A 21,630-nucleotide genomic window follows, 5' to 3' on the forward strand; every position below is an offset into this window, starting at 1 on the left:
ATGAACCTGGGCATTATCGTATTCGTCTTCTTTCGTATGACTATTCTCCCCATTAGGATCAGCCATGGTAACTTGAATCTGTTATAGAAGATAACGAAAAATTTTATTTAGGAGTTTATTATGGAATTGTCCTTTATGGCAATTCATTAACCATGGTAAACAGAGACCATATCTGGTTAATTTGTTACTCACTTTTATTTAGGATTTGGACATACTTATCCTAATTACAAATAATATTGTTATTGGCATAAAAGCCTAGTCACGAGGACGTTTTTATAATATTAGCCGGGATTTTAGAGAATCAAGGCATGAAGGTTTGAACCATAGTCCTTTTACCTTTTCTGACAGGGAGTCATAGACCACCACTACCTTTTGTCTTATATGACAATAATTATGGCCCGTAGGCACTACATCACTAATGGATGTTTAATAAATTCGGCCCGTAGGCACTACATCGCTAATGGATGTTTAATAAGTTATCATCTTTATTGATGATTTAACCCATGATTTATAAATCATTAATTTGGGCTTTGGAATCCTTAGAAGGATTCTTATACAAGAATGACGCGTGCGATTTTTAACGAATCACATCTGCCATAAACGTTAACATGATTACAGAGGTTAACTGGGAATCTGAATCTTTTAATCAGGTCTTACCATCTTGGCCGGATCTTATAAAGACACCTGGCTAGGTTTCACTCTTAAGAATCTTTGTTTAGGCAGATTAACTTAAAAGGAATGATTTTTGATTTATTTCATATATAGTAATAACAAAAATGAAATTCATAACATAACATTCCATAAATTTCAAATATGATTACACGCTGCCCTAAACAGGACTTTCAAATAAGTAAGTACCTACGCAGAGGTTTATGACAAGACATATCCACGCAGGGATCATAATACCAGATAGATGTCCGTGTAGGGACTAAAAGATAAGTCCACGCAGGGACTAAAATACTATAAATGTCCACGCAGGGACTAAATTGCAAATACACCATTACATAAGGAGACTAATGGTCTCGTTTCTTCCTCCCTTTTAGTAGGTTTGCTAGGCCCTTGAGAAATCCACGATTACTCTTGCGTTCTTGTTCGAAGTCTCATTCCACACGGTTTAAACGGTGGAGTATTTCTTCTTGCTCCGGTGGAGAAAAACGTGGTTGCTGCGCCGGTTGCTGAACCGGAGGTCTAGGAGGTATAGGATACCCATGAGCTGAGTAATCTGGTCTCCAAGAGGTTCCATGGAGGGAAGTATAATTAGCCGCTACCACATATGGATCGGCATCATAGTTATAGTTGTAGTGCATGTGAGTCGGCTGCTCAAACGGATTGTACGCCGTGGAAGCGCCGTACGCTGGTATCGGATTGTCATATCCGAATGGTGGCGGAGGTGGTGCAACTGGTGCAGAATTCACCTCTGCAGGGTAACCAGAAGGTTCCCCTAATTGTGGTTCTTCTTCAGGCACTGGCGGAAAGTGACTAGCACTCGAGTGGCGAGGGGTGCTGAAATGAAATTCCCCTCCTCGGGTAGACATCCGTGCGCCTGATCTTCTACGCCTTGGCGGATCTGGAATTACTGGTTGAACCGGTGGCGGTGGCGGTGGCGTAACGGCCACAAACCGCGAATCCTCAGAAGGATCCTGTTGTTGCTATTGGTCGTGAGGCGAGAAATGATGTGAAGGTGTAAAGTACCAATTACATTGGTCAAACCTCGCCTGGTAGCTGTCAGGACCTTGATAGGGTGTTCCATGGAAGGATGACCCATCAGAAATCTCGATTGGATGGTTGGGAGTACCCCTTGCAGGCTCGACGGGGTCCGTATCCTCGTCCATATCCACTGCATTATCTTCAGAAAAGTGATCCTCTGGTCCTAAAGGGTTATACCCTATTGGCTCTTGGACATAATCCGCCGGGTTAAACTGTCCTATGAAGAAAGGTGAAGGATCGCCGTAAGAACGGTGCGAAGCAGATCGCTGAAGAGGTATAAAGGATGGTTGAGGGTTATTGGGATTGTTTTCCGAATCTGGTCCAAACGAATGACGGTATGAGGGTGTTGAGCTATGCGAGGTAGAATGTCTCGCAGGTTCAAAGAGGTTTCTTCTTCGTCTCTGTGGTTCTTCACTCCTTGTACTGGAAGGAGCTCGCATGTTCGAAGGTCCAGCCTCGTGATCATTGTGAGTAATGATCGTCCCTTTGCCTCTTCCTCCTCTTCCTCGTCTGATTGCAGGTGGCATATTTCCTGCTTTCAAAACTTTAAATAACAATAAACAATAAAAAGACAAACTGGAATAACAATTCGAATTTGTCCTATGTTCTTGTCTAGACTCAAGTATGTGCAATTGTGTAACTGAGATTAAACACATAGGCTAGTGTTTAATTCACTCAGTGTTGGCTCTGATACCAACCTGTCACACCCCGATTTCCACGTGTCTCACCGGTGGGCCCGGTGGGGGATTACCGTGACGTAGTTGGCAACAATATAGTCAAACCACACAATTATATGAATGCACAGCGGAAGCATAAAGATAAATATATTTCAACGTTAAGTGTAATATCAAAGTATCACCATTGTTGAAAATAAAATCCACAGGGGATCAATAATAATAACAAAAGTATTGTTCAACAGACTTTAGGCATCTTAAGCTTGCGAGACTTCTAATGATGCTAAGGAGAAATCCCAGCCAATTACGCATAGTACCTGCATTTAGTTTTTTTGGGAAAATACGTCAGTTTACACTGGTAAATACATTCAACTGACACTTTTGTAAAATGTTTAATAAAATTGGTTTAAATGCACAAGGCACAAACTCTTTATAACTTGGGATAATTTATAATTAAATCTTGTAAAGAATTACATGTTTGCTATGCGTTCGGTCGCCCGGGTCGTGCCGGGTTAAAGTTTAATAGACACACCACATAGTATAAAACCGTGGTGGGTAAACCAACGGCTATAACTTTATAGTCATGGACATAATGCCGAGTATACGCCTACACTCGGATGTCAGGGTCGTGGCCATTTCGTAAAATGCTGTCGAGGATATCTGGGACATGGTCATTAAGCCCCCAAAGGCGTAAAGCCAAACAAAACAAATTTTTAAACGGGTCACATTGATAATACCCAACTACTAATGAGTTGGGGTCAATTGCCTGACCAAGCGGTATTTTAAATACCGTAACCCAAGCCCGTATAACGGAAAATAAGTTAAAAGTATTTACCTTTGCAAGTATAATTCCTTAATTGAAATAAATTGCAGATAGCTTTTACTGGTCTCCTATTCTGAAACGAAGGCTTAAATTAACCTATTAGAATCCTAACGGGTCTTTTAATTTAGCCGTAGCTTAGACCGGTTAGTTTCAACGGATAGATACGGTTTAATCGCGTGAAAGGCGAAAACCGGGAATGGAATTTGATTTTGACCCAACAAGTTTGAAGACTTGTTTTATAGGGGTATAATAATCACACTCTGTATTTTGGGGTCAAAACAATATGGTTTGACCCGTTTCGGCTAGTTAATGTAAACTAGTTACATAAGCCGAACCGTGCACGCATAAGACGCAACGGGTAACCGTAAGAGTCCTACACTGATTTTCCTAAGTCAATATGCCTTAAAGAGGTTGTGGTATCAGTAGGATACCTTCCGTAATGCCCGTAACGAGTTTAGGTTCATATTATGCCCCGTAGGGGTATTTCGGTCTTTTTAAAGATTATAAAAGAGGTTTCTGAGTTCTACAGGAAATCTGAGTTTCCCGAACAGTTTATAAAGTCTAAAATATTTTATTTATTATATAAAATCAGTAGCAACTGGAATCGGGTCCAAAGACCTTGTAGAACTCAAGTTATGGCCGAAAAGGGTGTATTCGGTATTTACCGAACCGTTGCCATAACCGCAGGTTATGAGCAGGTTAAAAATAATTAAAAATCTTTAAAAATCCCAAAATATTATTTTACATCAGTGTGTAAAAGGTTTGGTGTCGAAATCCGGGTTTAGATAGGCGTTATGCTAATTGCGCTACTAAATTACTAAAGTTTCCGTAATTTGCGCTATTTAGCATAACTCCCATTCTGGACCTCGGATTGACGTGAAATTTTTGGGACATGCTTAGAAATCAGTAACCAAGGTTATGATCCGTTCATGTGTTCGAAATTCTCGTTTTAAAATAAAAAGGGCGTTACGGTCAACTTTTAAGCATTTAACAGAAATGTGTAAAAGACTCGGACAACCAACGAACCGGTCACAGAGGGTTATACCATCATGTAACCTGGTCCTAAGAGAGTCCTAAGGCATATCTATATCAAACTTTAACGGGTCAGAACTGAAGTCAAAGCAAAAGTCAAACTTTTGCGACATCCGGCTCCGAACCGGGTTAAAACAATAAATGGTCGGATCAAACAAGCTTAGACTAGTTAATATACTTATTATCATGTTTTATGAGTGTTTAAACAGGTTACATATCGTCTACATTACAGATTATGCATGAAATCGCAAAATGGCATTTCTGTTGACTTTTTCTAAGCACGTTTGACTCGACATTCGGACTAGTTAGAGTGGGAATCAGAGGGTGCCCTTTTAGGGGTTTAATGCCCACATGATTACCATCATATAACTATCTTTGATTCGATAAATCACTGGACCATTCGTGATTTATCGCAAAGTCAATCGTTAATTACGACGGATTGACTTTTAAGCTAAACTAAGCAAAAACAAAGCCACAAAAGGGTAGACACACTTACAGAAGCTTGGTGCACGACTTAGGATGTTAGAAGAGTGCTTGAGAGCTCCAGAGATGACCAAGAGAGCAGGTTTTGAGGTGTGTTTCACTTATGCACAATGTATGTCCTTTTACAGTGAAAAACTTGGCATAAGATCATTACAACTCAACCTACAAGGCATCATGGATGTTCAGCAGGTGGCCCTGGGTGCTAGGGGTCATGTAGAGGGCGCCCATGCTTTATTAATTGCTCAAATGATCGTTCACAAGCTCAAACAACAGGTCTGTCCAAAGTTTCTGCATCTGGGACTCGTACGCGGCCCGCATTAGATTCAGGCTACATGCATGCGGGCCCCCTGAATCTTCATGTCAGGAAACGTATCCACAGGTGGCTCGCGGCCCGCATTGACTTGCTTGTTACACCCAAGCGGGCCGCCTGAGGCCTGAATTTCAAGATTTTCAAATCTTTTGTCATGATTAACCTGACCTTTCGGTTCCGAAGGGGTAACTTTGCGATTTGGCCCTCGATTATTTACAATTAAGGGCCTCGTGACTTTTACCCACATTGTTAAGTCCCCGGTTAGTTTAATTACTATCGGAAAAGCCTTAACTTTCATTGTTGACGCTTTTAACCCCTCGCATACGAATTTGGTCATAACTTTCTCGTTTTAAAACGGAACTTCGTGAAATTTATATCGTATATTCTAGTGAGCGTATTTTACTGTTACAAAGCCTTGGGTTCGTCAAAGGGTCACTCAGAGGTATAAATTAAACATGTTGACACAATTAACCCCTGCAGCTTGTAATCTCTCACTTTCTTCCGCGTTTCGCTCCGTACGATCCATGATTTATTCGTTTGAAGGTACGAGCATCATTTAGGGTTACTATACAGTATATTTACCCTTCGTTGACATTTATAACCCTCGAATTTACATACTTTCAAGGTTTGTCAACTTTAGTCCTTTATTAAATATTTAATAACACGTGTAAACTCATGACACGTGTCAACACATTATTGGACACAAAAATTTCGAGGTGTTACACATGTGAACTTGGGTCCACATTTGGAATTCCAGCGAACCTTTACCAGCTTAATCTGACTCCTCCTAAGCTTTTGAATCTTCCAATCCAGAAGTTTCAACATGTTCTTTGATAAATCTAAGTTTATCGTCAACATGAACCTCATCAGGGGGTATAATCAGTGTCTCATCCGACACACTTTTTCAGGTTGGATACATGAAACATGTCATGTACTCCACTCAATTCCTGTGGTAGCTTGAGCCAATAAGCGACTGATCTAACTCGAGCTAGGATCTCAAAAGGACCTATATAACGCGGGCTCAACTTCCCCCTTTTCCAAACCTAACAACACCCTTCCAAGGTGACACCTTCAACAGAACACGATCACTGGCCTAAAACACTAACGGTTTCCTTCGGTTGTCTGCATAACTCTTTTGTCGATCCGCGGCGGCTTTCAACCTTCCCTTAATCTGGGCAACCTTATCTGTGGTTTCTTGGATAAGCTCGGGTCCGGTTAGTTGTCTTTCGCCAACTTCAGACCAACAGAGAGGCAATCGACACTTTCTTCCATACAAATCTTCAAACGGAGCGACTTTGATACTCGCGTGATAACTGTTGTTGTAGGAAAACTTAGCTAATAGTAGATGAGTATCCCAACTTCCACCAAAGTCTATCGCACACGCTCGCAACATATCCTCCAAAGTTTGAATGGTTCTTTCACTCTGACCATCCGTTTGAGGATGATATGCAGTACTCATGTACAACGGAGAACCCAGCAACTCTTGAAGATATCGCCAAAATCTGGAGTCAAATCGTCAATCTCTATCAGAGATGATTGACATAGGTACTCCATGACGAGATACAATCTCGTTAAGGTACAACTGTGATATCTTATCTGTCTTGTTTTTTCCTTAATTGGTAAGAAATGAGTGGACTTTGTCAATCTATCCACAATTACCCATATGGTGTCATGTCCACGCGACGTACGGGGTAATTTGGTTACAAAGTCCATCGTAAGATGCTCCCATTTCCACTTCGGAATCTCTGGTTGCTGTAGAAACCCAGACGGCTTCTGATGTTCAGCCTTAACCTTCGAGCAAGTCAGAAATTTACGAACATACACCGTAATATCTTTCTTCATATTCGGCCACCAATACAACTCCTTGATGTATAGATACATTTTGGTAGAACCTGGGTGACTAGAATATCTGGATTTATGGGCTTCATCCATAACCAGCTCACATAGGTTACCCCTAAGCGGAACCCAAATCCGGTTCATGAAGTACATCACTTCATCCGCTTTCGGTATCATTTTACACTCCAAACCTCTTAATCCTTCTTTCCTCAAATTCTCATCTCTTAAAGCTTCTCTCTGTACGTTACGAATCTGAACGGTCAAACTCGTATGTATGGTTAAACACAAAGCACGAACATGAAAAGGCTTTTCCCGCTCTTTCCTATTAAGCGCATCATCAACAACGTTTGCTTTACCTGGGTGATAACGAATATCACACTCGTAATCATTGAGTAACTCTACCCAACGCCGTTGTCTCATATTGAGTTCCTTCTGATCAAAGATATGCTGGAGGCTCTTATGGTCAGTGTAGATTGTACATTTCGTGCCATACAGATAATGTTTCCAAATCTTCAAGGCAAACAAAATAGCTTCTAACTCCAAATCATGAGTTGTGTAGTTCTTCTCATGCACTTTCAGTTGTCTGGACGCATAGGCTATCACTTTGTACTTTTGCATAAGCATGCAACCAAGGCCCAAACGTGACACATCACAGTATACAACACAACCATCATTTCCCTCAGACGGGGATAAAATAGGTGCACTACACAACCTTTCCTTCAACAACCGAAAAGCTTAATCCTACTTCTCTGTCCAACCAAACTTCTTATCCTTCTGGGTCAATAGCGTCAACGGTTGCGCTATTCTAGAGAAATTCTCTATGAATCTCCGATAGTACCCAGCAAGTCCTAAGAATTGTCGCACCTCTGAGGGAGTCCTCGGTGCTTCCCAATTCTTAATGGCTTCAATCTTCGATGGATCCACATGTATACCTTTCTCATTTATGACGTGTCCGAGAAAATGAACTTCTCGAATCCAAAACTCACATTTAGAGAACTTGGCATACAACTTCTCTTTCTTCAACAGCTCCAAATCATCTTCAGGTGTTGCTCATGATCTTCTCTGGTTCGTGAATAGATAAGTATCATCAATGAATATTATCACGAATTTATCCAAATAAGGTTTGGACACCCTGTTCAGGAGATCCATGAACACTACAGGCGCAATAGTTAAGCCAAAATGCATGACTAAAAACTCATAATGGCCATAACGTGTTCTAAAAGCAGTCTTTGGAACATCTTCATCAGCAATCTTCAACTGGTGATAGCCTGAACGCAAATCAATCTTCGAGTAGTAGTTGGATCCTTGCAATTGATCAAACATGTCATCGATTCTCGGTAATGGGTACGGATTCTTTATAGTTAGTTTGCTTAGCTCCCGATAATCTATACACACCCTAAAGGAACCATCCCTCTTCTTCACAAACAAAACTGGTGCTCCCCAAGGCGTAAAACTTGGTCGAATGAACCTTTGTCTAGTAGCTCTTGAAGCTGATTCAACAATTCTTTCATTTTTAAAGGTACTAATCTATAAGGAGATTTTACAATCGGTGTTGCACTAGGAACAAGATCAATTCTAAACTTGATCTTTCTCGCAGGGGGTAATCCAGGCAAGTCTTTAGGGAAAACTTTTGGATACTCACGAACTACAGGAATATCTCCAATCTTCCTGCCTTCAATCTTCGTATCAACCACGTTGACCAAGAATGCAGGATAACCCTTGCGCAACATCTTGTGCATCTTCATAACGCTAACGACTCTCGGTTCCCGACTTATTCGATCTCCGTGAATCACTATTGCTTCACCGCCAAAGTGGGGTATTCACACTAGTTTCTCCGAACAAATAATCTCAGCTTTATTCTTGGATAGCTAATCCATCCCAACAACTACATCGAAACTACCAAACTCCACTGGTAACAAATCGATACTAAAACTATGATCGTATAACCGAATACTACAACCACAAATAACTTCACTGGTTTCTATCATTTTACCATTTGCTAATTCTGTTGAATACTTTTTATCGAGCTTACTTGCTTAAGAACACAGAAACGGTTCGAAGTTTTTTGAAACAAAACTCAAGTCAGCTCCAGTATCAAATTGCACAAAAGCATAATGGCTATTGATTAAGAATGTACCGGTAACAACTACAGGATCATCATGAGCTTTCCCAGCATTCAGCAAAAATGCTCTACCCGCTGGCACTCTGACCTTTCATCTTAGGATAGTTTTGCTTGAAAGGTCCCTGTTCCCCACATTCAAAGCATCCTTCGAGCTTGACTCCATCCAATATGCTATTAGCGTAGCACTCACGGGTCACATGCCTAGATCGACCGCATCTAGCGCATTTCCTTTGCTTATCACCCTGAGTTCTCATCATCGAGCCACTCTTATCATCACTGTTCACATTTTTCCCTGATCCACTGGTGTTAGCCACAAACGCTTTACCAGAACTGCGTTTCTTCTCACGCTTCTCATCAGAATCCTTCCACGAACTCTCAAACTTTTGCTTCCTTGAATCCTCATATCTACGCTCAGAGCGCTCCTATCGATCGGATTTCCTGTCTGCATTGGCTTTTGCTGATGACTTCCCCGTCTCATCCTTTTTGTTAAGGCTACTTTTGCAAGTGGCATCGTCGGTCAATGATTTTGCGAATGAAGTGGCTTCCAGATAGGTAGTGGGTTTTGCTGATGTAACCATACTACGAATCTGTGGCGCCAGTCCCTAATATACCTTTCAATCTTAACATAATCAGGGGTGACCATTCGAGGAACCAATCTAGGTAGATCGTTGAATCGAGTCGTATAAGCTCTGACATTCAAACCTTCCATGGTTAGATTCCAGAAATCTGTCTTAATCTTCTGTAGCTCACTACCCAGGCAGTATTCCTTAAGAAGCATCTCTTTCAATTCATTCCAGGTAAGACCATAGGCAGCGTCTTCTCCCAAAATCCGAACTTGGGCGTTCCACCAGGATAAAGCTTTGCCAAGAAATGAACATGAAGCATACATAACCTTCTAATCAGCTACACAACCACTGATTGCCATCACAAATTCCATCTTCTCAATCCATCTAACGATATCAAGGGGTCCTTCAGCTCCAGTTAATGATCTTGGGTTACAACCCTGGAATGTTTTGTATGTACATCCATGCACTGTTCACAAGGTTAATGAAAAATCAACATTACTCTTCGATTATATCATAACACAAGAAACTACTAAAACTTTCCCAATCATTATTCTACCTGGAGTGTATCCAATCGGCGCTCCACCAAAACTGTACGCATTCTCACCGCGTCCACATCCTTGCCCTGTAGTTTGGTTAGCTTCACGTTGTTCCAAGGCAGTGTTAACGTGCTGAGCGATAAACTGCGCCAACTCCTCGGGAGTGGTAGGTAATCCGGTACCGTCGGTAGAGGGACCCTGTCTCGTTTTTGGTGGCATATTGACGTTTCTATTATTGTAACAATAATGACAACGTAAGACAATATTTAAATAATTCAATCATTAAATGCGAGTGTATTAAACAATACACATGTAATCACAACCACATAACAATTTGAAAATTTTAACCAAAAACCTGTTATATGATATTTTATCATGGAAATTATATCGCTTTTTCGTAGTTCACAAAGGGCTAAGAAAATTTGGTGTGAATGAAATCAAGCACCGTCAACAAGTTTCACCAAATTTCCTCCTAAAATATCTAATTGGCATGCAAGCCTAAATAGGGTTACCAAAAGAGACAAAACAAGACAACCAACTATCACGTAAAACCCAGAAACTCCAAAAGTTTCCTAACTAGCTCCTCGAGCTCCACAATCCTCCAGTGCATCTGATCCAAGGCACTGTCATCTAACTCCTGAATCTCATTATACGCATCCATCTGGACTTCAAGCTCTTTCATCTTGCCCTTGGTCGTCGCTAAATCTCCGCGTAAGGTAGCAATCTAACGATCACAGTGAGAACATCGGTCAACCCAAACTCCTTTCTGCTTCTTTAAAGCAGACTCAGTCGCAGCTCTAGATGTCGATGCAATGTCTCCAGCGGGTCGAGTTCTCTTCCTACGATGAGTATAAACTAGTAAAGGAGTAGTAGAAACTCGTGATCCAGACTACAGAACGGACGACTCGAATATGACTGGCGAAGGGATCTCAGACGTAGGCTCAACAGTAGCGGTGGTTGGGACTATCAATGGCTCTAAAGTTCGAGCCGTGACAACAGTGGCGTCCACCACTGGTGCTACTCCAAAAGATCCTCCAATCATAGGTATACCTCTATCTAGCTCATCAACAACAGGCACAGTCCTAGATGATTGTCCAATTTCAAAAACTGAGGGTGGAACAATCGAATCATCATCGCCAATCCAACCGTTACTCGTATGGGCGTAATGTGGGTCAACCTGATTGGCAAAAGCAGTGGGACCGACATAAAATGACGAGGTAAAACTGGCCGTGTCAAAAAACTGTGAGGTAGTGCGTGGTAACTCTGGTAAGACTGAGGTCGGAGAGGTCTCGAATACATGCTCGCTCTCGGAGTCATGAATCTCGATAGTCTCGTGTGAGTGCGACAAAACAATAATTGTTGTGAACTGACCTACATAAATTTTTATATGTTTCATAGTACTGTATGATGTGTAATCTCTTTTTCTTCGCAGTTTTGACACTGAAAAAGCTAGAGATATGATGTATCTAGCATTTTTGACATTTAATGTGATAGCATGATAATGCTTTTTATGTTCTTTTTGTGGTATATTGTTTTGACATTTTATGTAGCATATAAACCTAAATTGTGCTATATAACTTGGTTTTTTTCAAACATGAAAAATATACAGGTGATTTCATGCATATTTGTAAGCAAAATAAACTATCTGCAAAATATGAACTAGTTGGTGCACAATTGCAGGATGCATAGCTCTCGATAAATAAGAACTAGTTAGTGAACAATCGATGCAAATACACATTCAACAACATGAATTTTTGTGCTGATATAGGTTACATTTATGAGACAAAGTATTTGGAAAAGTCCACGGCATAGTGAAGATGAATTTATGTGCTGATATAGGTTATATTTATATAGAGAAAAATGCTCGGATAGTCCCTGTGGTTTGCCTTTTTTTTCACCTTTAGTCCCTAACTTTCTAAAATTACAACTATAGTCCCCAACTTTTGCAATTTCGTTCCCGGATAGTCCCTGACACGGATGGAGGTTAGTTTTTGGTGTTAAGTATGTTTGAAATTACTAAAAGGCCCCACCTTTTTCCTACCCTACCCTACCCCAACCCCTCTCCTTTTTCTCTCTTCCTCTTTGTCTGCAACAATCAAACCACCACCGCCACCCTCTCTCCGGCCACCACCCACCCCACCTTAGACTTCACCGCCATCATCCACCCTTTCTCCGGCCACCACCCACATGTTTTTCCATTCAAGAAATAATTTCCTCTGCTAAATTTAAACATTCAAGTAAGTTTTACACTTTTGTAAAGTTGAGTTGTAGTAATCTATTTGAATCTGAATAAATTAGGTTTATGTATAACTTATTTCATAAATTTCATAAATGTTTTATAATGAAACCTATTTAATTAATATTTCAGATTCATTTCGTTTGTCACCAATTAAAGTTTTAGGTGTTGTCTAAAGTCGGAGGAAGTTTATGGAAGCGGTGGGTGGAAGGTCTGCCAAATTGCAGAAGCACTGATCCTATTAAATTGAATGTTTCTTTGCATAAACATTTTTTATCCTTATTTTTCTGGCATTATATTTCACATTTCTTTTACTGTTGGGCAATACATTCCTGGAACAAAGAAGATGTTTCATGGAATGAAGAACCCATGGGATCGGGCATATGTTATTGCGTATTTGAAGCAGTCAACTGCTTGATTTCATTGATGGTCCTTTTTTTCCCTGTAAAGAGGCCAAAGAAAAGTGTGGGAAAACATTATATTTGTATCTACAAAGTATTACTATGCTTTTGGTTGCAAAATCCATGAAAATGTGATTCATACATATTCTATCTTATTTAATTGAATAGAAAAACATGTGGGTGATGGCCGGAGAGAGAGTGGGTGGTGGTGGTGAACGCTGAGGTGGCCGGAGAGAGGACGGTGGTGATGGTTTGATTGTTGCAGACAAAGAGGAAGAAAGAAAGGGGAGAGAGGTTGGGGTGGGGAAGGAAAAAGGTGGGGCTTAATTTTTTTAATACTATAATTAGTTTATTGTTTTAATTATTTTTATTTAAGTAAGGGCAATTTCGTCATTTCACATTCACTTAACACAAAAAACTAACATCCATCTGTGCCAGGGACTATCCGGGAACGAAATTGCAAAAGTTGAGGACTATAGTTGTAATTTTAGAAAGTTAGGGACTAAAGGTGAAAAAAAAAACAAACCACAAGGACTATCCGAGCATTTTTCTCATTTATATATATAGATAACTTTATACTTTTTATTAATAAATTTACAAGTTTAGGAGATAACTTTATACTTTTTATTAATAAATCTAAAAGTTTAGGAACCATATGTAAACTACTGAAAGATAGAGGGGGTTAAATGTTAAAATACCTAAACTTAAATGTTAAAATAGGTTTATAACTAAAATTTGGGTTTTAAACCATGGGCCAGGTTTCAAAAATTGGGTTTTTTTGGGTCAAAAAACATGGGCCCGATTAGTCGGATTTTGACCGATTTTTACCGATTTTGTCCGACTTTGACCGATTTTGACCATAACCAATTTTTTTGACCGACTAGCTTAAATTTAGGCAGTAACCCACCGACTAGTAGGGCTGTAAACGAACCGAACATTCAGTGAACAGTTCGTGAACTGTTCGACGGGAAGTTCGTTTATGTTCGTTCGTTTAATAAACGAACGAACATGAACAAGAAATTTCGTTCAATTAGTTAAATGAACGAACATTAACATATGTCTCGTTCGTTCAATTGTGTTCGTGAATGTTCGGTAATGTGTTTGTGAATGTGTTCGTGAACATTCGTTCATTTGTATTCGTTTATGTTCGTATGTTTGTGTTTTAATTATAGATTTTTGTACTTTCATATATCTTATCTATACTTTTTTATATTATTAAAGTTTCATTTATTTTATTTTATTGTCCTAACAATTAAACTAGAAAACCCTATTTCGCCTTGTTTATGCACCATTTCCCTTCCTTTCTCATTATTTACATCGATGTATATGATCGACCTCCGTTCCACAATAAGGGATTCAAGTTCCAGTGCAACTCTCTGGGCCATCCACCTTTATCCTTCATCGCGTTCGCCAAATTTATTTGTGTTCGTTTGTGTTCGTGAACCGTTCGTGAACACGCTCATTTCCTTAATGAACAAACACGAACATAAAATCTCGTTCGGTAAGTGTTCACGAACCGTTCGTGAACACATTTATTTCCTTAACGAACGAACACGAACAAGGCCCTGTTCGTGTTCGTTCGGTTCGTTTACAGCCCTACCGACTAGCGCTAGGCGGCCGATTTCTGCAACATTGCGTGAGAACTTAAACCACCGACCCCACCCTCCCTTTGTCATCATCGCTTTGGCAACACCACTCTACATTCGCCAAACATTCTCATTTACTTAACAGAAATCATCCAACAAATCCTAATTTTCATGAGCACATTACTAATTATCAGAGACAAAAGCCAATAAGTTTCTGGGCAATTTGTCTACAATTTCATATTCATATCAAGTTTCCATTTCAGATGGAGGCTACATAAACAAGTTCTAAGAAGCAATAACAACCCAACCCAACCCAACCCCTCCTGAAAAATTAAAACTTTCGCCTCATCGAACTCAGCCAAATAGTGTTATACCCAGCTTGAACAGGACCTAACATGACTGATTGGTATCAAAACAAGTGCAGATAAATTATAAATTTACATAAACTATTACGAGTTGGTACAAAACTTTAAAACATAAACGACCCAAGATACTAATAGTCTACTTTTAGTCTTCTATCGACTTCAAACCTGTCACAATATCATCTTTCAAAAGAAAACCGTCATAGATTCATCACAAGATTATTCATCGGATCCTCCCTCAGATTCATCATAATATCCATCAGATTTATCATAAAATCCATCCTTTTCATATATAAATTCTTCATCCGATCCTCCTTCAGATTCTTCATCATATCCTACCTCAGATTCATCATAATATTCATCATAATATTCATCATAATATTCGTCATAATGTCCGTCAGATTCATCAAAAAATCCATCCTTTTCATATGGGCAACCTTCAAGAAAATCATTGGGAAGTTTTACACATTTAATTTGTCGCAAGCATCTTTTCCCTAAAACTCCACCAAGACGGATGAACAAGCACCGACGCAAATCAAGTAATTCAAGGTGATGACAACCATCCAGAATCATCTTCAACCCTTCATTCATCATTGGGTTCCCGATGAGTTCAAGGTGCCTTAACTCATGTAAGTTTTCCCCGATAGCCGTAGCTATACAATCATCCCAGAAGCTATAATTTTCTTGATTCACTTTGAGTGTTTTAAGCTTGGAGCAATAACGGCCAGCAGTTTCAATACCCTCTTTCGATATATTTGTTGCATAAAGGCTCAGTTCCTCCAGTAATGGAAATTTCACCAAACATTTGGTCCAGATACGATACGAAAAATCATCACAACACGCGATTGTGAGACGTTTAAGTTGACTAGATCTGTCAAAAAAACATATGCAATTGAAAGACATCATTAGTGGTGCAAAATGATGCAACTAACAGTTATATTAAGCTCCCATACCTGTTAGCAATGTATTCAAGAATCTCCTCATTGCGGAATCGCACGATGGTGATATCAACTAGTTGGCCCTGGCTTCTGTCAACAGCACGCTTACACATCTCTTCAAATGCAAGATTAGCATTTGGGTCAAAAGAGGCATCCACATAAATGACCTTCCACATAGCAGGGTCCTTGCAGATTTCACGCCACGCGGTGCATACTTTCTGGGCATTCTGAAAAATGTCAAAAACACCAATTCTGTGGAGTATATTGGTTGTTATCTCTGATGGGAGATCCAACCAGTTCCTTTTTGGTCTCTTCACCTTCAAGTTGATGGCTTTTTGTTGATTCATCAGCACTTTATAATACACAAATCAAACAAAATCTTTTACCTACAAATGTACATATACTGATATACATACACATTGGAGTTTATAATCACTTTCTTAACAAAATTCAAACCAAAATGATACAAAAATCTTGTGTTTCAATGGCAGTTATCTTTAAATTTCAGTAGATACCTTGAGATTCCGTTGTAACCTTTTTCACAACTAAATTGTGCATTTTATAATAGATCATAACACATGGTGTCGGTATCACGAATATGTCAAATGATGTCTAAACTAGAAGATCAAAAGCCCTAACACTAACACACAACAATGCGCAACATAATAAATTTATATTGACCTTAGACTAAAACCCTAACACGAAATGAGAAATATAAAACCCTAGAACTACTGAAACTTCAAATAATTATGAAAATATTCAACAAAATATGAACTCACATCACACTGAGAAATGAGGATCGTATTTAAGTTTTCTGATACGGTTGTAACTTCCGATCAACCTCAGACGCAACGGAGAGGTTCTGAACAATCGTACGCCCCTTATTTTACTCCAATTTGAAAAACCGCCATTCCGATGTTTGTTTAGTTTTAACTAGTAAATAGACCCTCGCGCGTTGCGGCACGGGTAAATTACAAATATCGAATGGATTTATGTAAGTGCTATGTAACGCGATCGATGTGCAACGATCAAAATCCAAAAGGGGCTTATTATAGCTTTAAACAAATAGGAAACACACGAAACGCAAAGCAACTCAAATTTATACCGAATGAAAATATATTATATTTAACGACACTCGGTATGGTATGTAAAAGACGTATTATACTTGCACTGACTCATTTCCCAATATCAGTTTTCGTCTAAAAAGAGATCAACTTGAATTTATACTAATACATACATAAAAATTCGCACGTAAATTTATACCGATATGTACATACAAATCTGTACCTAATTTTTTTTTTCAAGTAAAAGAACGAAAAAGGGTAAAGTAGAAACTTTTAAAATTCAAGGAGATTAGTGACTATTTTAGTTCTTGAAAAAAAAAATTAGCGAACGACAATCATTAAAGAAAATAACATGTTAAAAACGCATATTATATATGGTACATGGGTAAAGCTAGAATAATAGAAACATGCGAGATTAAACATTGACGTTTGTAAAGCCAAGGGACTAAAATTGGAATGTGGTGAAACTTTGGAAAAAAAACGTAAAACTAAGAGAAAAAGAGTTAGAAATGTAAACTTTGAAAGTATAGGGGGTGCCATAAAATGAAATAGGGGCTAAAAATACCATTTACAAAGTTGGGGGTTGGATTTATTATATTGTATATAGTAAAGGCTAAAAATATTATTTCTTAATGTTGAGGTGGCCTTGTATTTTATTTAAAAGTGGAAGGGGTGGCCTTGTATTGTAATGAAAAGGGGGAGGGTTTACGCCACCGACTTTGTGTTTTAAGATTGTATACAATATATAGGTAAATTACACTTTTCATCCCTTGTATTTATACTAAATTTCAGTACATGCCCCTTTACTTTTTGAATTGGCAAGGATCATCTTTTACGTTTTAAAACCTTTGCGTCGTCCTTCCTTTAACCCTAACCTAGTTAATTTTCATCGTTAACATTTGTCATGTAGACCCCCACATGAGGGTAATTTGTCCTTTATCTATTTATTTAAAATATATGCCAATATATAGAAAGAACTTTAAAAATAAAGAGTTAAATGTCTGGTTGGTCATATGGTTTCCAGATATTGCAGAGTTGCTCTCAAACTTCAATAATTATAGAGTTGGTCCCAATGGTTACAATTTTTTAAACTCGGGTGATCCTTATCACTAACCTGTGTTAAGTTTCTTAGTTAAATGTGTGCGAAATAACTAGATTGCCCCTGAACAATTAAAAAATATAAAAATGGGCCTACCCTTGTCTTCTACATCCTTTCTCTATCTCTCTCTTAAAAACCCTACCACCAAACCAATGCTTATCCATTCCACTAGCGTAATATTGTCGTCGCAACAACAAGACCGTTTGTATGATTTCTTAACATAGACCCAACAAGGGCGGTGTGCTACTCTTATAGCGCTATACATGTTAAGGTAGGCTCGTACGAAGTTAATGACAAAGTATAGTGCAAGAATGGCTTCTAGCATGCATGTATTCCTAAAGTATAAACGTATAAAGCATGTATAACGGATTCACTTTTATGAATAATGTATTTGCATAAGTGTGTTCGTGTGAGTTTTTATACGGTATATATATTGCACCCAAAAGTGTGAAAATGGAAAGAGGGTCATGTATAATCACGGTTTGCGAAGTAATTCTACGTAGTGAGTTTGACGAGTCTTGAATTTTGGAACACCGAAGTTACCCTAGGAGGGAAACGAAGGTGTGTGAGTTGCGGTTTTAACGGATTGGATTCGGAATTAGGAGTTAACGTATATAAATGTAAAATTAAGTACTATGAGAATGGTCATGCAAGGAGGTAGGATGAATTCCACCCATTTAACCTCATTATATGATTCACCAAAGCACAAAATCATCAACTTTGTTGATGATTTCAGTTGGCCATGAATATGAAAATAAGAACTTAAACCTACTAAATCTACAAACAACCAAGTGACCTAGCTAGATGCGTGCACCCAAACATGAAAAGTGTTTGGAGACGTGATGTAGCCTTATCCCTTTGTTGGAAATTGTTTGAGACTTAGTGTTATGAACATAGTAAATCAACAAGTGAGGTAGTGGAACAAAGTTGGAGAGCTAAAGCTTCCATGGTTCACACATTCACCAAAACACAAGTCTTTCAACATTGAAGGTTGAAAGCTTCGATGGTTCCAACACTTTGTAGATCACTTGAGACCTTCAACGTAGAATTTTATGTAGGTTTTAAGCCTCATTTCTTGAAGAAATCAACCAAAACACAAACCCAGAACTATGAGTTTAGTTGGGAGCAAGGTTGGTGTAAGATTCCATCAAGTTTTAAGTATTATATACGAGAAACAAGAAAATAAGTTAAAGCAGAATTTTTATGCTACTTTGGACCTCAAATGTGATGAGGTTTCACCTTAGTTTGCCATGGAAAACTTGTGGAAACCTTCCTAGAGGTTATACAAGTAGTTTGAAAGAAGAAATGAAGTAGAAATGAAGAAGAAAAGTGAGTGAAAACTCACTTAGAACACTTGGATGTTTCTGCCCAAAATAAGAATTCTTAAGAGTTTTTTGATGTTTGGAGTTGATGCGTGTCAGTGTGTATATAATTTTTATATATAATTAAGCCCTTTTTACACTTTTAACCAAGTTTTAAATTTATAAAACACGATATTCACTAACACTAAACACACATATGGGCAAGTGCACCCATCGTGGACGTAGTATAGTGTTGGTAAGATACCGAGGTCGTCCAAGGACACAAGAGCTTTTAATACCGGTTTATCCTCAACGTCTAACCAAATCAAAAAAGTTAGAAAAATGTTTTAAACTAAGAAAAATAAAAACTAACTAAATGCTGAAAAATAAAATAAAATAAAAACAGATAGACAAGATGAATCACTTGGATCCGACACGTGTATTAGTATAACCTTTGATTATTTTCGCACTTTTGCACTTGTTTAAGAGATTATCTTAGTTATTGTAGTAGGCCCCTCTTTTGAAGGCGACGTTACCCTCAACCCAATAGTTTGAGTCAGCAAGGATACAATCCTAAAGGGTCGGATTATTGAAAGATAATGAATTAAGTTATTAATGCAAATTATGGTAGGCCCCGCTTTTGGCGGTGACGTTACCCTCGGCTAAGTAGTCTGAGTCAGCAGGGATACAGTCCTAAATAGCCGGGTTATAGTATTAATAGTAGTTAGCTTATGAGGGGGTCAAAGAGTTTGGATCCCCGCCATCCAATACCTATGGGCATTGAAGGAGATCCTACTAAATTTGACCCAGGTCCCAAGCAGGACCTCTAAACGCTGAACAAGGGCAAGACCTTTACCAAACCGTTCCCTTAACCCCCGACCAGGTAGCCAACATACCTCCATATAGACCGTGGAGATATGAATGGTGAAAATCTTTTATTTTATATAGACAGTAAAATAATGCCAAGACACCACGGACAAACGATAAGGAAAGATCACCTTCAACATAAGTAACTAGTTATTAAAGTCATTAATACAAAACCAAATAAAAAGTGCAAAAGATTAAAAATAAAAAGTATTATACTAAACACTTGTCTTCACCAAGTGATGTAAGAGACTTAGGCAAACATGGCCTTGATTGTCAAGAACTCTTACGATCAATCTTGGATCCCGAGACGACTCACACACTCTATGATGGACAATGGATGATGGTGGTGGATGATGGTGTTATGGTGGTGGTGGGTGGTGGATGAAGTGTGAGAGAGGTGGTGTGCCAAGGGATGAGAGAGAATGAAACCAAGCTCCTCTATTTATAGGCTGGACAGAACGCTGGACACGGCCCCGTGTCCGCTGGACACGGCCCCGTGCCCGTCTGACACTCTCTCTCTTCATTAATTGTAATTGCGAATTACAATTAATGCGCCTGCTGTACTTTCAACACGCCCCCGTGCTCGCTGGACACGGCCCCGTGCCCAGCAATAGAAGCTTCTACTGGTTTGTCTTATCTGCTGCTTCCTGGGCACGCCCCCGTGTTCGCTGGACACGGGGCGTGTTCAGACTCTGTTTTCTTCTCTTTGTCTTGGGAGGTGCCGTTGAGGGTCCGGGCAGTCCACTTTTGTTCCTTTTCTTGTATTTATGGTAGAATTAGGGGTCTTTTTGCTTCTTTTGTGATTTTGAGCTCATTTCATCCTGAAAATACAAAAGGAAGACAAAAACACTCTTTTTCCAACATTAGTACTTAAAAAGGGTTAGTTTTATGCCTTAATTGATGTGTTTTATATGTTGCATTTTACACACATCAGGAGTGATTTGTGAAGTGTGTAAAGGTATTAGGAAGGTGTGAGAGGCATATATTTACAGGGGGATTAGGGTTTGGTTTAAAGAAGGTTGTAAGGTGATTGGGCGTGAAAAGAGGTGGAAAATGGGCCAACCCACGAGCTGAAAATAGCTGGCTGTGGATCGACCCCCATCGTGCCACGCGACGAGTGACTGGGTGTCTCCCGCGTGGCGCGGGGGAGTGAATTTCAAATTTGTTTGCTTTGTTTCACTTTTGGCCCTTGTACTTTGTAATTGTGTTATTTTATGCCGTAAACTTGTAATTTGGCCTGCTTTTAGGTATTCAAAGTGTCTCAAGGCATTGTATGAGTGTGATGCATGTATGATTAATATTTCCAAGTTTTTCGAGTCTCGGCTTTGCGTATAAACATGTATTCAACGATTGATTGCGTATAACACAAGTATGTAACACATATATCTATAAAAATGAGTTTCCATTATGATCAAAGACTCAGATTATAAGATTGGAAATGAAATACGAATACGACACGATTACAAGTTTCTAAAAATAGAAATACGAATACAACTTTCTAAATAAGGAAAGCACAGAATTACGAAACCTTACAAATAGGCTTATGAATAGTGTTTTCTTTCGTTTGTCTTTTATGGTTTTCTTATTTTAGTGGTTCTTTTGTCTTTTATGGTTTTTTACTTTATTGGTTTTTTTTCTTGATTTTATTAAAACTAGTATTTATATTCGTTTTTATGGTTTTCAATGA

General features: G+C 38.9%; 2 protein-coding genes across 4 annotated transcripts; both read right to left on the minus strand.

Annotated features, from left to right (window-relative positions):
- Positions 1–9,055: 9,055 nt before the first annotated feature.
- On the minus strand, positions 9,056–9,876 carry LOC110901133. The gene is made up of 2 exons (XM_022147981.1): positions 9,599–9,876; positions 9,056–9,392 (listed from the first exon to the last, which is right to left on the minus strand). The coding sequence occupies exons 1-2, from the start codon at positions 9,874–9,876 to the stop codon at positions 9,056–9,058; spliced, it is 615 nt and encodes a 204-aa protein (XP_022003673.1).
- Positions 9,877–14,675: 4,799 nt separating this feature from the next.
- LOC110898352 (putative F-box/LRR-repeat protein 23) lies at positions 14,676–16,575 on the minus strand. 3 transcript variants are annotated; one of them, XM_022145128.2, is made up of 3 exons: positions 16,392–16,575; positions 15,628–15,998; positions 14,676–15,545 (listed from the first exon to the last, which is right to left on the minus strand). In XM_022145128.2, the coding sequence occupies exons 2-3, from the start codon at positions 15,957–15,959 to the stop codon at positions 14,894–14,896; spliced, it is 984 nt and encodes a 327-aa protein (XP_022000820.1). In that variant the 5' UTR covers positions 15,960–15,998; positions 16,392–16,575; the 3' UTR covers positions 14,676–14,893. The 3 variants fall into 3 exon arrangements, with proteins under 3 accessions (XP_022000820.1, XP_022000819.1, XP_022000818.1); XM_022145127.2 differs by having other exon boundaries at positions 15,628–16,015; XM_022145126.2 differs by having other exon boundaries at positions 15,628–15,964; positions 16,392–16,571.
- Between the last annotated feature and the right edge of the window lie 5,055 nt (positions 16,576–21,630).

Source organism: Helianthus annuus, chromosome 6 (assembly GCF_002127325.2).
Source record: "Helianthus annuus cultivar XRQ/B chromosome 6, HanXRQr2.0-SUNRISE, whole genome shotgun sequence".
Taxonomy (NCBI): domain Eukaryota; kingdom Viridiplantae; phylum Streptophyta; class Magnoliopsida; order Asterales; family Asteraceae; genus Helianthus; species Helianthus annuus.

What these genes read in the sequence shown, in the direction of transcription:
- LOC110898352 (XM_022145128.2), bottom strand. Translation starts at nt 15,959, where the DNA reads ATGAATCAACAAAAAGCCATCAACTTGAAGGTGAAGAGACCAAAAAGG. An exon ending in CTTGAATACATTGCTAACAG is followed by an intron (nt 15,546 to 15,627) that starts GTATGGGAGCTT and finishes TTTTTTTGACAG; the next exon opens with ATCTAGTCAACTTAAACGTC.
- LOC110901133 (XM_022147981.1), bottom strand. Translation starts at nt 9,876, where the DNA reads ATGTATGCTTCATGTTCATTTCTTGGCAAAGCTTTATCCTGGTGGAAC. An exon ending in GATTATGTTAAGATTGAAAG is followed by an intron (nt 9,393 to 9,598) that starts GTATATTAGGGA and finishes CTCTGAGCGTAG; the next exon opens with ATATGAGGATTCAAGGAAGC.